The 14420-nt window shown below is 34.0% G+C and overlaps 1 protein-coding gene across 1 annotated transcript in view; it reads left to right on the plus strand.

The window, feature by feature from the left end:
• Positions 1 to 815: 815 nt before the first annotated feature.
• Positions 816 to 14420, plus strand: part of LOC136836487 (uncharacterized) — a 26588-nt gene continuing 12983 nt past the window's right edge. Inside the window, exon 1 of the mRNA XM_067100823.1 lies at positions 816 to 965. Within this exon, the coding sequence (XP_066956924.1) occupies positions 816 to 965 (150 nt within the window). The remainder of the gene's footprint in view (positions 966 to 14420) is intronic.

The following is a 14420-nucleotide window of genomic DNA, read 5'->3' on the forward strand; positions in this document are numbered from 1 at the left end:
TTTAATGTTAACGAGATACAAGGTTTCATTTGCTGTAAAATTTGTACTCACCAACCAATTTGCCGGACAACCTAATTTAAATGCATATGAAGTCAACGAAAATTTTGCATGTGTAGCTATTGTTTTAGTCCTTTTTCTACCCTCATCTGCCCACAAATACTCCCAGCTACCGCTAAGGCACCATTAAGGTATCTAAAAAAATTGACAGGAACTGAGTATGTCAGAATATGTGCTGGTTCAGAGTAGATCGAAAGTAATTTGATGGCTGTAGTGGTGGGAGAGAGGAGTAGCTGGTAGTGCGTCTTATCATTATAAGTTTGAAGCAATTGTTAAGATAGGTGGAAATTCATGTTGGAGAGAAGGTTGTGAAATGGTACAGTAATTAGTTGATAGGAAGGAAGGAAGGAGAGCTTATAAAGAGTAAATGAATGAAAAATAGGTTAGGGTTAAATACACAAGGTAAGAGTATATATATGACAGGTAAGTAAAATTCCAGGATGGTGTTATGGAGTCAACATGAAGTGTTTGTAAGTTTAGGAAGGTAGGAATGGGGAGTGAAGTAGTAAGTGGTGAGGTGAGAAAAAGAGAATTCTAGTAAAGGAGAAAAATTAGATTATTTGAGGTGCAGCTGCAAGACAGAAGAGAGAATTGTGTGTGGAAGTGTATGAGGATGGATGAAATGGTGAAGTGGAAAGTGAGATAGAGAAAAAGAAAGCAAGTAATAACAATAGGAGAAGAACGTGAACAAGAACTTCGGGGATAATAAGAAATTATACTGAAAGGAAGAAGATGCAGAGAGAAAGGTGAATGAGACAATGGGCCTCAGCATAAAAGATGCAGATGGAGAAATGCTGTATGAGGAGAATGAATGCAGTTCTAGGTCAATGAATTATTTCGAGGAACTGTTGAATGTAGATAATAGAAGAGAGGTAGAGCTGAATAACACAAGAGTGGAAGGGCCTAAGGTAAGTTTGAGAATGCTTAGAGTTTATGGTGGAGATGTAAGAAGAGTAATGAAGAGGGTAATGGTTGTTAAGGAATTGATGATAGGAATAATCCTCTGAATAAAGGTAGGGGTGTCAGACGAGACTTGAAGAACAGAAATATAATTTAGATAGATGCATGTAAACATAATTTGCTCAAATGTTTCTTATTTAGGTATATTTTTAGAACGTATAATTACATATCTTCACACCACATTGTTTTGCAGTTGGGTGGTATAATGAATTATGAGGACATATACTGAGAATATCTGTAACTAATCAATGCGCACGCAATAACAACTATAGGTATTGCTGTCTTTTTTTTTTTTTTTGAGGTAGGTGACCCATGACGATTTGGTTCGCAAAAAGTTCACTTCTTTTTACATGTTTTTATTTAACTTGACAAATGCTTCTGTCTGTCTTTCTGTTGCCAAATCCTGTAACTCAATTTTCGGTATGTTCCCTTCGTCTGATGGACTTGAGATTTTGCATGGTTACTCAATCCCGGTGACAATACAGGATCAGTAGGTCAACAGTGACCTCTAGTGACCCTACAGTAACTTCTCCTAGTATCTCAATATTTGTATGAAACTCTTCGGATTTTCACAACTTCTTTGGCTCGGTAAATAACTTCGGATTTTTCAAACATTCTTTGGCTCGACAGGATGTCAATTTCTTTAGCTACAGTCATAAATCAGTTACAGTTTCTGTCAAAGCTAAAAACATAAAATTAAAGAAAAATATAAAAAAAAAAATTTAAGACACGCTTTTATTAAAATGCACTAAACAGTGAAAAATAAATCTTTTGAGACACACCAGGATTTTCTTACAATTAACCATATCTACAAAAATAAAAGCGTGAGGCCCAAACATGGAAGGAAATGCTGCAAGAAATAAAAAAAATATATATATTTCTTTTCTTGTAGCATTTCCTTCCATGTTTAAGGCCCACACTTTTATTTTTGTAGATGTGATTAATTATAAGAAAATCATGGTGTCCCAGATTTATTTTTCACTTTGTAGTGCATTTTAATAAAAGCGCATTAAAAAAATTTCATATTTTTTTACATGCTTTTATTTACCTTAACTTCTGCGTCTGCCTGCCTGTCTGTCTGTCTGTCTGGGTCAAAACTTGTAACTCAATTTTCGACTAGTTCCCTTCGTCCGATAGACTTGAAATTTTGCATGGTTACTCAATCCCGGTGACAATATCCTGACATGATCAGTAGGTCAGCAGTGACCTCGAGTGACCCTACAGTGACCTCTCCCAGCATCTCAGGACTTGTATGAAACTCTACGGATTTTTCAAACCTTCTTTGGCTCGACATGATTCACATTCAATTTCGATAGCTACAATCATAAATCGGTTACAATTTCTGTCAAACTAATAAAAAAATATAATTTTTTTTTAAATCGCGCTTTTGTTAAATTGCACTAAAAAGTGAAAAATAATTTTTGGAGACGCACTGGGATTTTCTTACAATTAATGATGTCTACAAAAATAAAAGCCTGGGCGCCAAACATGAAAGGAACTGCTATACGAAATAGAAAAAATCTATTTCTTTTCTTGTAGCATTTCCTTCCGTGTTTGGCGCCCACGCTTTTATTTTTGTAGACATCATTAATTGTGAGAAATTTTTTTACTTTTTAGTGCATTTTAATGGAAGCGTGTTTTAAAAAAAAAATTTATATTTCTATTTTTTGTTTTAGTGGAAAAATACCTTACCACTCCAGACACAGCAATATTGTCACTTAAACGCTCATTTAGGTCTGAAAATGATTATCAGTCGAATAATAGAGGTTATTCATTATAAATTATGTCAACAAATTAGAGAATTTCAGGCAATACTTTAGACATGAAAGTGAACCTATAAAACAAAGAACTGTTACCGGTCAGATCACATGATGTATACCTCGCAATTGCTTCCAAGTCTCTAACAAACTAGAGAGGCTCTAACAAATATAACGCAAGAAGGCTCGTTATTAGTAAACATTTAAACATTAGCTTTGAGCCCAGTGAATAAAATTCTTGTAACTGCCTTAATTCATAATTCCACTTCAGCTTGTAAGTTACATTGTTACACTACTGCAGGTAGAAGCGGTTATATATATATATATATATATATATATATATATATATATATATATATATATATATATATATATATATATATATATATATATATATATAAAGCTTCCATTGTTTTTTTTAAGTATAACACCTAAAGAAGGAAATGCCAAAGGAAGTGAACGAAGTACATTAATGAGCGGGACAGAAAACTACAGTAAATAGTGGATTGTATTAAAAAAAAAGTTAATAAGGTTAGAAAAAAATATGTAATTAATCAGGACATGTACATGGGTTTACATTAACCTCCAAATGAATCTTAGGATATACCAAGGAAACGCTGAATGAGTTACGACAACATATATCAAATCAATTAGGGAATCCAGACATGTATTTTGGAGAGGAAAACTCGTTCTTAAATCACTTTGTGGTTAACCAACGAAAGCGAAGGTACAACAGGCAGTTATTACCTTATTCAATAGCTTGTGTTGACCTAGCTGGTGATTGGCTGGTAGCCCACTAGATGCTCCATTCATAAATAATGGAAGGCAAACATTGTATCCTATTGGTCGATATGTTTTGCTGACATCAGTCACAGAATATGAAGCAACCTACCAGATGCCAACGTTGCGAATAAGGAAACTGATACTGAGATAAAAAGAAAACCAGCCAGTTGTTTCTTTAGACACTATTCATGTAGGCTACAGCGCTGTAATTGGATAATGAACTTTGTGGAAAGTCAGGTGATATCAAGAATTTCTTTTCGTTTGTAAATGTAATTCCTTGGCAATAAAACCAGTTTTTCTGTCTCCCATGTTTACTTTCAAGAAATAAAAAAAAATGTTTGAAAAATTTAAAAATACAAATATATTACAAATTTAATACAATATCACAAGTATACCTGTAAAACAAAGTAAAAAAAAAAAATGCCCACCCTACCACCATGACAACTTGTGGAATTAACAAAAGACAACAAAAGGAATGTCATAAGATTTAAGAAATGAGTGGCCTTAAGCTTTTTTTAGCAGAAGGAGCAGGGAAGTTGTCCTCCACACGGGAAGCGCTTATCTCATTCCCCCGCTGTTATCCTCGCTACCTGAGATAAAATACCGTAGATCACTCGACGGCATGACAGGGACTTTGCAGCAGACCTGGATCACACGAATAATGGATATAAATTAATGGAGAGAATGGACCCGGCAATCTTTTTCAAAGGGCGTTGCGCAACGAATACGCTTCGCCCGACACAACTACTGCAGGAGGAGAGAGACAATGGCACAAAACGCATTACAGAGAGGCATCTTGAGATTGGCCGACCTGCAAAAGAACCACTGCGACAAATAAAGCCTTTTGTTGTTGTATTCACGAGAGGAGATTTATTTACGGGCAGACTTCATGTTAATGCACCGCGCCATTGCTGCATATGTATCTGATCCTTGATGCAGTGAGTAAATCATATCATCTCTCTCTCTCTCTCTCTCTCTCTCTCTCTCTCTCTCTATATATATATATATATATATATATATATATATATATATATATATATATATATGTGTGTGTGTGTGTGTGTGTGTGTGTGTGTGATTTATATATATACTGTATATATATATATATATATATATATATATATATATATATATATATATATATATATATATATATATATATATGTATGTATATTATATGTGTATTTTTATATGTGTATATAAACCAGAAAGAACTAAACGTATGCTAACTTAACATTAATGCCTCCGAAAATTTTAGTCATTGAGATCTTAGGCTTTCATTTTTTATAATAATAAATCATATGCCTTACGTAAAATTCTTGAACATATTGTGCATCTAATATACGTAGTTTTGTTTATCTGAGTAAGTATTTCGAACTGTATATTAATAGAAAAAGTCGTGAACTATTGTCGGGGCAAGGTGAAAATACCTCTGAAGAAGTATCGTAATCTGGATAATGACTGAACCTTTGCAAGTCTGACAAAATCACGTCGCTGTAGACAGAGTTAATTTGGATCTGTAAACTAGTTACAAAAAATCCCACCACTAATTACATAAGGAAAATCAGATTCATTAAAATTCTGAAAAAGGTTTCAATCAAGGAACCCTTTCGCTCCCATTCTACTTGGCAAAATAATGTGAATATTCGTAAGTCCTGAAAAATATTAAGTTTTCACTCTCTCGTACGATGTAAAACTTGGACGACCTCAAATACCCCTGGTTCTCTCTCCACCCCCCACCCCTCTCTCTCTCTCTCTCTCTCTCTCTCTCTCTCTCTCTCTCTCTCTCTCTCTCTCTCTCTCTCCCTCTTTTATCTTCCTCTCCCTCCACTCGCCAGCTTGCCATCTTGCTCTAATAATCCAGTCTGATTCAGCTTTTCATTGTCTTTGCTCGTTTCTGCTTCTCACACTCTTCTTTCTCCTAATGCAGTCTTAATTTTATGATAATCCTTGAACACTAAGTTACGGTGCAGGTCGGTATAATGCTCCCACACACATACGCTCAAACAAACACACATCCATCCCCACACACACAAAGACAATTCGAAACCCCTTTTTCACACTTTCATTACTGTATTACGTCATCTCACTTTTAATCCAACTTACCTCTTCTGTCTTTCCATTTTCTAACCTCATACTTTCTTCCTTATAAACATAACAGTCACTTCCATAAGCAATCTGAATTTTACAATAGCCACTTTCACTCTTGCAAAATTCAGGTTTGTCAGTCTTTTAGCCTTCAAATTCAACATATCTTTAAAATACTCAGTAAGCTCAGGACTGTATTTTCCCCAGATATCATATCTGTTTGAATCTTTTGTTTTGAGATCCATTTATTCAGTAACATTTCTTTGCATTTACTTGTCTATATGGCAATTTTTATTTTGCTTAAAATGCTTGCCCATATCTATTTCTCTTTACTTTCCCATGCCGTCTTGTTATACTTTTCTTTACGACTATATAAATCGTCGTGTGCAACTACCACAAACGAATTTCTTTCCAGTCATGCAATTGCACCTCAAATTTCCCTCTCTAAAGAGTGTTTCATCATGACCCACTTAATGCTTTTACTCCCGCTCCCTACCCTCACGTTACCATAAATACTCCCTCCTGACCTATGACCCAGTCCTAGAACTCTGCATTATCCTCCTTCCACATTCATGTCTTAATCCCAACCCATTATTTTTCTCTCTATATTCTCCTGATGTTATATGCAGATCTCGTCTCCTACTTACCCAGCTCCCACCTTTCACTAAACTGACAAGTAAATATCACCACCTCCTGTCGAACTCTAACTCTATTTCAACTTTCATTTCGTTTAAATAATGTTCTCCATCTTCTATTCTCACTATTGCATTCATCAACTTCGTCTTACCCAATCTGCGAACAAACATAAAATTTAAAAAAAATATATCAATCATTATCATTCTATATCCCAATTGCACATTTAAACTTTAATCTTAAGGGACGTAAAACCGAAGTCCCGCACTAACGCTACTGACAATCGAGAACAATGAAGATTATTTTGACTCAGGGTTGTGTATGCCTGCCAAAATCATGTATATATATATATATATATATATATATATATATATATATATATATATATATATATATATGCATGTATATATATACATATTATGTATATATGTATATGTATATATTATATGGTATTTATATATATATATATATATATATATATATATATATGTGTGTGTGTGTATATATATTGTATATATATACAGTATATATGTATATGTATATGTGTGTATATAATATAATATATATATATATATAAATAATCAACACACCACCACGTGTGGAACAGAAATGAATTTCTGACTCACATCAGGATCGACCCCAGGTCTTTCAGTTGAAAGGCAAGGGCGCTGCCCACTAGGCCATACAAGTCTAAAAGATGTGAGTCAGAAATTTATTTCTGTTCCACATGTGATTGTGTGTTGATTATTTCTACCTTATTCGCTCAGAAGGGATAAATTCGAATGAAATGCTGTCAATTGGGTCATTGCTGAGTCGGGAAGTTGGGGAAAACTCGCTGGTATGCAAGCAGTCAGCTTGCCCAGGTAATTCCTTGGGTGCAGTTGCTCTCAGGTTCCAACTTCTTTTAGACCTGTATGACCTAGTGGGTAGCGCCCTTGCCTTTCAGTTGAAATACCTGGGTTGATCCTGCTGTGAGTCAGAAATTCATATATATATATATATATATATATATATATATATATATATATATATATATATATATATATATATATATATATATATATATATATATATATATTTATATATATATATATATATATATATATATATATATATATATATATATATATATATATATATATATATATATGTGTGTGTGTATATATATATATATATATATATATATATATATATATATATATATATATATATATATATATATATATATATATATATACTTGTGCACGCGTGATTTTTTATATTCAGAAATATTAATCCACAAATATCGTTTAATATCAAATTTACTACACTATACCTTGTAGAAACCTGCACCCAAAGAAATGATTTATAACTGTTTCTGCACGAGCCAGGATTCTCAGAAGCACTTATAAATTACAATTCCCCTTGGGTGTTATTCACAAGATACAGTGATTTCGATATCAAACGATATTTACCATGACATATATATACATATATATATGTGTGTGTATGTATGTGTTAGTACGTGTATATATATATATATATATATATATATATATATATATATATATATATATATATATGAATATGCATAATGATCACCTTCACACGCAATGTATGCAAATGCTATAACTGTCAATTAAACGAGAGAATCGATCTTCCACTGCCAAGCGGGATTCGAACTCGTGTACTCCTTGTTGAAAGTATTGGGGTAGGTAATATTTTCGGTGCATCTTTCATTAGAGTATCAACGCATAAACCGAACTTGAATGACAGCGTCTTCTCTTTTCCCGGAATGAAAATAGAAAACGTCAGTTACATGATATGCTTTATTGAGGAAGAGGTTATTTTCCTTCCGATGATAAAGAACTATTTCGTCGGACCTTTCAATCGCGAAAACATGAATTATTGTCTTTAATGAGCGGTCATTATCCATCTACTTGATAAGCAGTGATTCTACGAATTCCCCTCAGTTGCGAGAATTCCACTTCGTTCAGCGACATAACGTGGTTTTGGCGTCTTTGCGGAAATTCAACAATTTGTCTCCTCTTTACCATCCTGACCCAGTTTTCTTCTTTCGGACTCAGCAGGGTACGCCAAGGCGACCCCAGAACCCACCTATCGATTTTATGACAGTCGGTACTATTGCCACCTGCATTAGACTTACGTAGATGCAACGGAGCACTTTCTCCGGGAGTCGATGTGAGAAGTAATTAGAAATTAAGTCATGGAATAAGGACTTGTGCCCTTCTTTTTGTGGTGTTGTTGTTCGCCGAAGGCTGGTTGAGCGTCATGAAAATTTGTGTTTTCCTCTCTTTCCCTAATTTCACAGCGGAAAAGTTTAGTGTGTTGGCTAGTTTTAGCTCTCCGCTATTTGGAAAAACCTTATTATCCATGGTGTAATAGGAAGTACATTACCCGATAATGGAAAGAGTTAGGACGCGGGCTACGGAGACTGCGTCTTCATGAATGAAGACTGAATTAGTTTTGAGTTGTTTGAAAGTGCTTAGAGATAACCTCTTTACATAAATTTTAAAGCAATCTCGGGAAACGATGATGGATGAAAGGTATCAACCGAATGCCGACGCTGACTACATTAAAGAAAATGACATTTGTTTAAGTACGGAACGCTTCGAATACATATGGTTTTAACCCAGGAGGCGTCTTTATCAAAATGATTCTCTCGTTTCTTGAGAGGAAAAAAATTACAGAATATCTCTAACACATAGACACAGACTCGCACACACATGTATATATATATACATATAAATATATATATACTGCATATGTATACACATATACTGTATATATATTAACTGTGTATATATATATATATATATATATATATATATATATATATATATATATATATATATATATATATATATATATATATATATATATATACATATATACTGTATAAGTAATCCATTAATACCGGATTCACCTATCTTTAGGATAACTACACTTAAAAGAGTCACATATGAGAAGCCCTCCCACCCTGACCCGGATCCATACCTGAACCTTTTAGGGTCAGGTGATACGATAGCAGTGGCACTGCTATCCCGCTGTCAAGAGACGTATAAATTGATTTCGACTCTGATGTACATATTGAACTCAGGTTCTGTGCAAATAATCAAAATCCCCCCAAATCCACAGTGATGGTTGAGTGCCTGGTGATTATCACGTTGACTTTTTTTTTGTGATGGTCTTGTTTCTACTTGACGCGTGGCTATTTTTATGCTGTGAAATAATACTGAGCACAAGCAGCCCTTTCATATCGAACTCATTTTGACCTTGGAATGACTTGAATCCGACGAGAATTGCATATGATAGTTACTGTCTTCAGACATCTTAAGTCATCTTAATTCGTACACTAAAAAACAAAGGGGATTCGGCCCTTTGTTTTTTAGTGCACGAATTAAGATGACTGATCGCACAACCCAGCTGCCACGAAAGATACCTATTTCTTTCGACTCAGCTGCCCATATTTCTGACGAACCTCGGCTCTGTAGCCTACTCGGAATTGAAACTGACGTAGTTTTATGGTTCTCTTACCTTAATATTTATTTTCCATAAATAAACATTTGTATTTTGGCATCTGGTAAATAGATGGCAGTCTTGTAGCGTAGTTTCAGTTAGAATGTTTGTAGTGCGTGTTTTGTTTATAATCTGTTAATTTCGCAAGCAAGTAAAACGAGAATAAGTGTGCGTCCTGGATTTGTTACTGTAACAAGTGTTTCCGAATTCACCAATTAAGAGTAACAAACTCCTGGTAAGAAGACACTTTATTGTTGGCCCAATGGTGCCTCTGTAAATTATATCTATGCTGTTTACAGTTAGGTGATATACTGTAGGGATATCGTGAACTTTGTCCATATTGATTTGGAAATACCGATGTTTAAATATTGTTTATTTGTCTTATTTACTCGTGTCTTTAAATTTTCTAAATAATCAAGCTAATTAGGGTAATGAAAGAATAGCACAGCAGTACCTGGGGGACAGTCACCACTGTAATATCTGGATAAAATAGACAGTCACCACTGTAATATCTGGATAAAATAGACAGTCACCACTGTAATATCTGGATAAAATAGACAGTCACCACTGTAATATCTGGATAAAATAGACAGTCACCACTGTAATATCTGGATAAAATAGACAGTCACCACTGTAATATCTGGATAAAATAGACAGTCACCACTGTAATATCTGGATAAAATAGACAGTCACCACAGTCACAGTCACCACTGTAATATCTGGATAAAATAGACAGTCACCACTGTAATATCTGGATAAAATAGACAGTCACCACTGTAATATCTGGATAAAATAGACAGTCACCACTGTAATATCTGGATAAAATAGATAGTCACCGCAGTAATACCTGGATAAAATAGACAGTCACCACTGTAATATCTGGATAAAATAGACAGTCACCACAGTAATACCTGAATAAAAGGGACAGTCAGCACGGTAATTCTTGGATAAAAGGGACAGACAACACAGTAATACCTGGATAAATGGGACAGTCAGAACAGTAATGCCACCTGGATAAAAGGGACAGGCAGTACAGCAATACTTGGATAAATGGGACAGCCATCACAGTAATACCTGGATAATTAACGTTTTGCACTGAAGAAATCATATGTGAATGAGAATGTCTTCAGAAATGCTCATATAAATCTTATGAAACGTTCCCAAGATTGAGCTTCTCCCACCTTCATACTCAACAGGCGCTTACCGTTTATCGTTTTTGATGGAAGATAATTGTAATTGTCGTAGCTCTCTCTCTCTCTCTCTCTCTCTCTCTCTCTCTCTCTATATATATATATATATATATATATATATATATATATATATATATATATATATATATATATATATATATATATATACTCACACACACACACATATATATATATACATACATATATATATATATATATATATATATATATATATATATATATATATATATATATATATATATATGTCTGAGGTATCCGTAGAGTTAAAACATTTATCCATTCTCCTATTCGAACCCTGATTCGATTTTCTGAATGAATTTTAAATCGTTAATGAAAATGGCATCGTACTACTCAAAATTACCCCACCAAGGTTAGCGAGGGAACGTAATGACTAGCCGCCCGAGAATCAAGAAAGAATTCTCGAAAATGACTCTGGAAGTTAAATCAATTGAGATTAAAGCAATCTCTACCTTTTAGTGAGTCTTGGGCTTCCTTAATCTCTTCTTGCCTTCTTGCTCCTGATGGCTGGAGAGTATTTTGCATCCTATTACTACGCTTTGTTTTTGGAAGATATTTTAAATTTCTTTTAAATTTGACATCTATATCTCTGCGATTTTAAGCCTGTGTGTCTTTGTGTCTCTACACTTGTATGTAATTATGTTTTTACATATTTCAAATCTTCATTGCTTAGTCTTTAAACTAGGCAAAACCAAGATCATTTATAAAAATAGATGGAAGAATGGAGTCAGCTGATTACAACACAGTTATAACGTATGACGATAGGATGAGAGAATGAATTTAATCTTTAACTACCATAAAACCTAAGAAGTCAGTACGAAATGTTACATGTAGGTCGCATAGCTTGATGATCGTTGTTGAAATCCAATTATTTTAAAAGCGAGATTTTCGGGAGTCAGGAATAAAGGACATGACCTGTAAATGCCCAAAGATACGGCAAATCCCAGCGATGTGATTAAATAAAATATTTTTTGTTTGTTTTATTTTTCTTTTTTTTATTGCTTCTGTAGTGTTTATTGCAACTTCGCTTTTGTGGATTTTTTTATTATATGTTGTAACGAAGCCCCTATTTAACCATGTCATAAACATTTTTATTTTTCAGAATTTTTGATGAGAGAAGTCAATCTGGTGGCTATTCCACTCTTTTTATATTCGTTGCTTTATTGGAATTTTAGTATACTGAAGTCAGTTACATCTCATATGCTCTATATTCAATTTGATATTGAGCGCAGATTTACCTATATAAAATTTAATAGTGAGCAAGGAATTCCTGACCCATCAGAATATCTACTAACGAAAAATCAATCCAGAAATTCATTATTAATTTTTCGGCGTTTCAGAGTTTGCTACTTATTTTTTGGTTATCACAGCCTCTCTCCCTGAAGTCAGTGAATTAAGCTACGAAAAGTCAGGTCAACCATCGAGAAGTGCGTTGAGGGAGCGCTCAGAACTGGCACTTGAGGAACATGTTTAAATGGAGCTAATTATCCCCCATTTGAAATTCGTGTATTTGCTTAGCAAACTTTTCTGAGTATCCTCGCGGTATCCGCAGAATTTGAAGTTATTGAGGATTGAGCACCTGGCCTCACCGGCTTAAGTTTCGCAACTCATGAACGTATGATTCGAGATATACGAAAGATTACGTATCTTGGGTCTGCGCATTATAACAAATTGGTAAAACGTTTCCTTTTTTAGCCACAAATGCACCTTATAGTTATATTTTTGACATCATGCTTTATGCTATGGAATGTAGGAAAAAGCCGACTGAAGAGATCATAGAGGAAAACATGTCCTTCATTTACTAGGGCAAAAATGTTTTAACCTGCTTCATCACATAAAAATAAGTAAATACATGCATAGGTAAATAAACAGATAAAGCAAAATTGCCTTCTCATATTGCAAAGGCAAACGCAAAATGTACCAAAGTTTCCTCATCTCTCAATAGCGCAACAGAAACAAGAAGAAAGGGAAGTTAGAGTTCTAATAACAATGAAAGCGATAGACCCAACCAACAGTGGGGAAGGTTGGTAAAAATCACAAATATTGTAAGTGATGAGAAATTTCCGAATATTAGCAGCAGACTAACCACACAATGAACTTACTGAAAAGTTGTTGAAAGTTGGTTATTTCCTCTAAGTAACTAGAGAAAGTATCAGGGGAAAGTAACTAGAGAAATTGAAAACTTGGTGGATGACTGGTTGGTTGGTGACCGGTTTAGATTTTAATGGTCTTTTACCAACCTAGACCCATGCCTAAGATGACGAGTAAGTGGGGTAAGGTGTTAAAGGCAATAGGGTTTATGGTGTGGACCTCTGAACACCGCCCAAACAATCCAGAAGACTTGGAAAAAAATATATTGTCTCATGGCCTCCTTTGGAAAAGTGGCCGAAATAAGATCTAGATAAGAACTAGAGAAAAGCCAAGGATATGGTATATAGAATAAGGGTTTTGAATGCCTCGAGAATTCCAAGTAATTTTCTCGTACTCTTAGGTCTTCCTAGATCCGGTGATGACAAAATCAACAAAATCTTATGAAGGAAAAATTCGCCAGCAATGCCACGGAGTTGAAGGCTATAATTATATTTAAAAAGGCTGATGTTCTAGGGAATCATGAATTACCGATAGTTTTTATAATAACAGTATTAATATTTGATAGGTTTTATCTATTTTTCCAATAAACAGTGTCCTCTAAAACAAGAACTTACTTTTATATAAGATTATACACGGATTTCGTCCTGCCCCCATTAACCAATCCTTCAGATTCTTTTCATACCTGTTCAAATGAAAAAATCAATTTTGTTTATCAAGACGTACAGTACATCATATGTCCTTGGCAGAAGTAGTTTATTTGATGTATTTACCTTAAGAAATTAACGTAAGAACTGTTTACCAACTGTTTACCAAACCAGCATCTGCTATAGTAAAGAAAAGGGACTTCCGCCCTTCTGGAACAGCTCCTTTCAAAGAGAAAAAGGGGTAAGAGTTTTAATATATACATATACGTACATACATACATACACACACATATATATATGTGTGTATATATATATGTGTGTGTGTGTGTGTTTGATTGTATAAGCGTTCAAGTTAAAATAAAGACAGATGCTCACCTGCCCTTTGATTTAAGGCAACAAAATTATAATAACTGATCGATCAAACTGAGCGTCCAGCGTCACTTTTTTTTTTGTCAGTAATTAGTGAAGATATATATATATATATATATATATATATATATATATATATATATATATATATATATATATATATATATATATATATATATATATATATACTATATAATAGGTGAAGGTCATTGTTACTTTTAGTTTATGATGTCAGCGTTTCACGACAGTTGCTATCGTTTCAATGATTAAAAAAGTCGCATTAAAACATC

This window comes from Macrobrachium rosenbergii, chromosome 4 (assembly GCF_040412425.1).
Source record: "Macrobrachium rosenbergii isolate ZJJX-2024 chromosome 4, ASM4041242v1, whole genome shotgun sequence".
NCBI classification, from domain to species: domain Eukaryota; kingdom Metazoa; phylum Arthropoda; class Malacostraca; order Decapoda; family Palaemonidae; genus Macrobrachium; species Macrobrachium rosenbergii.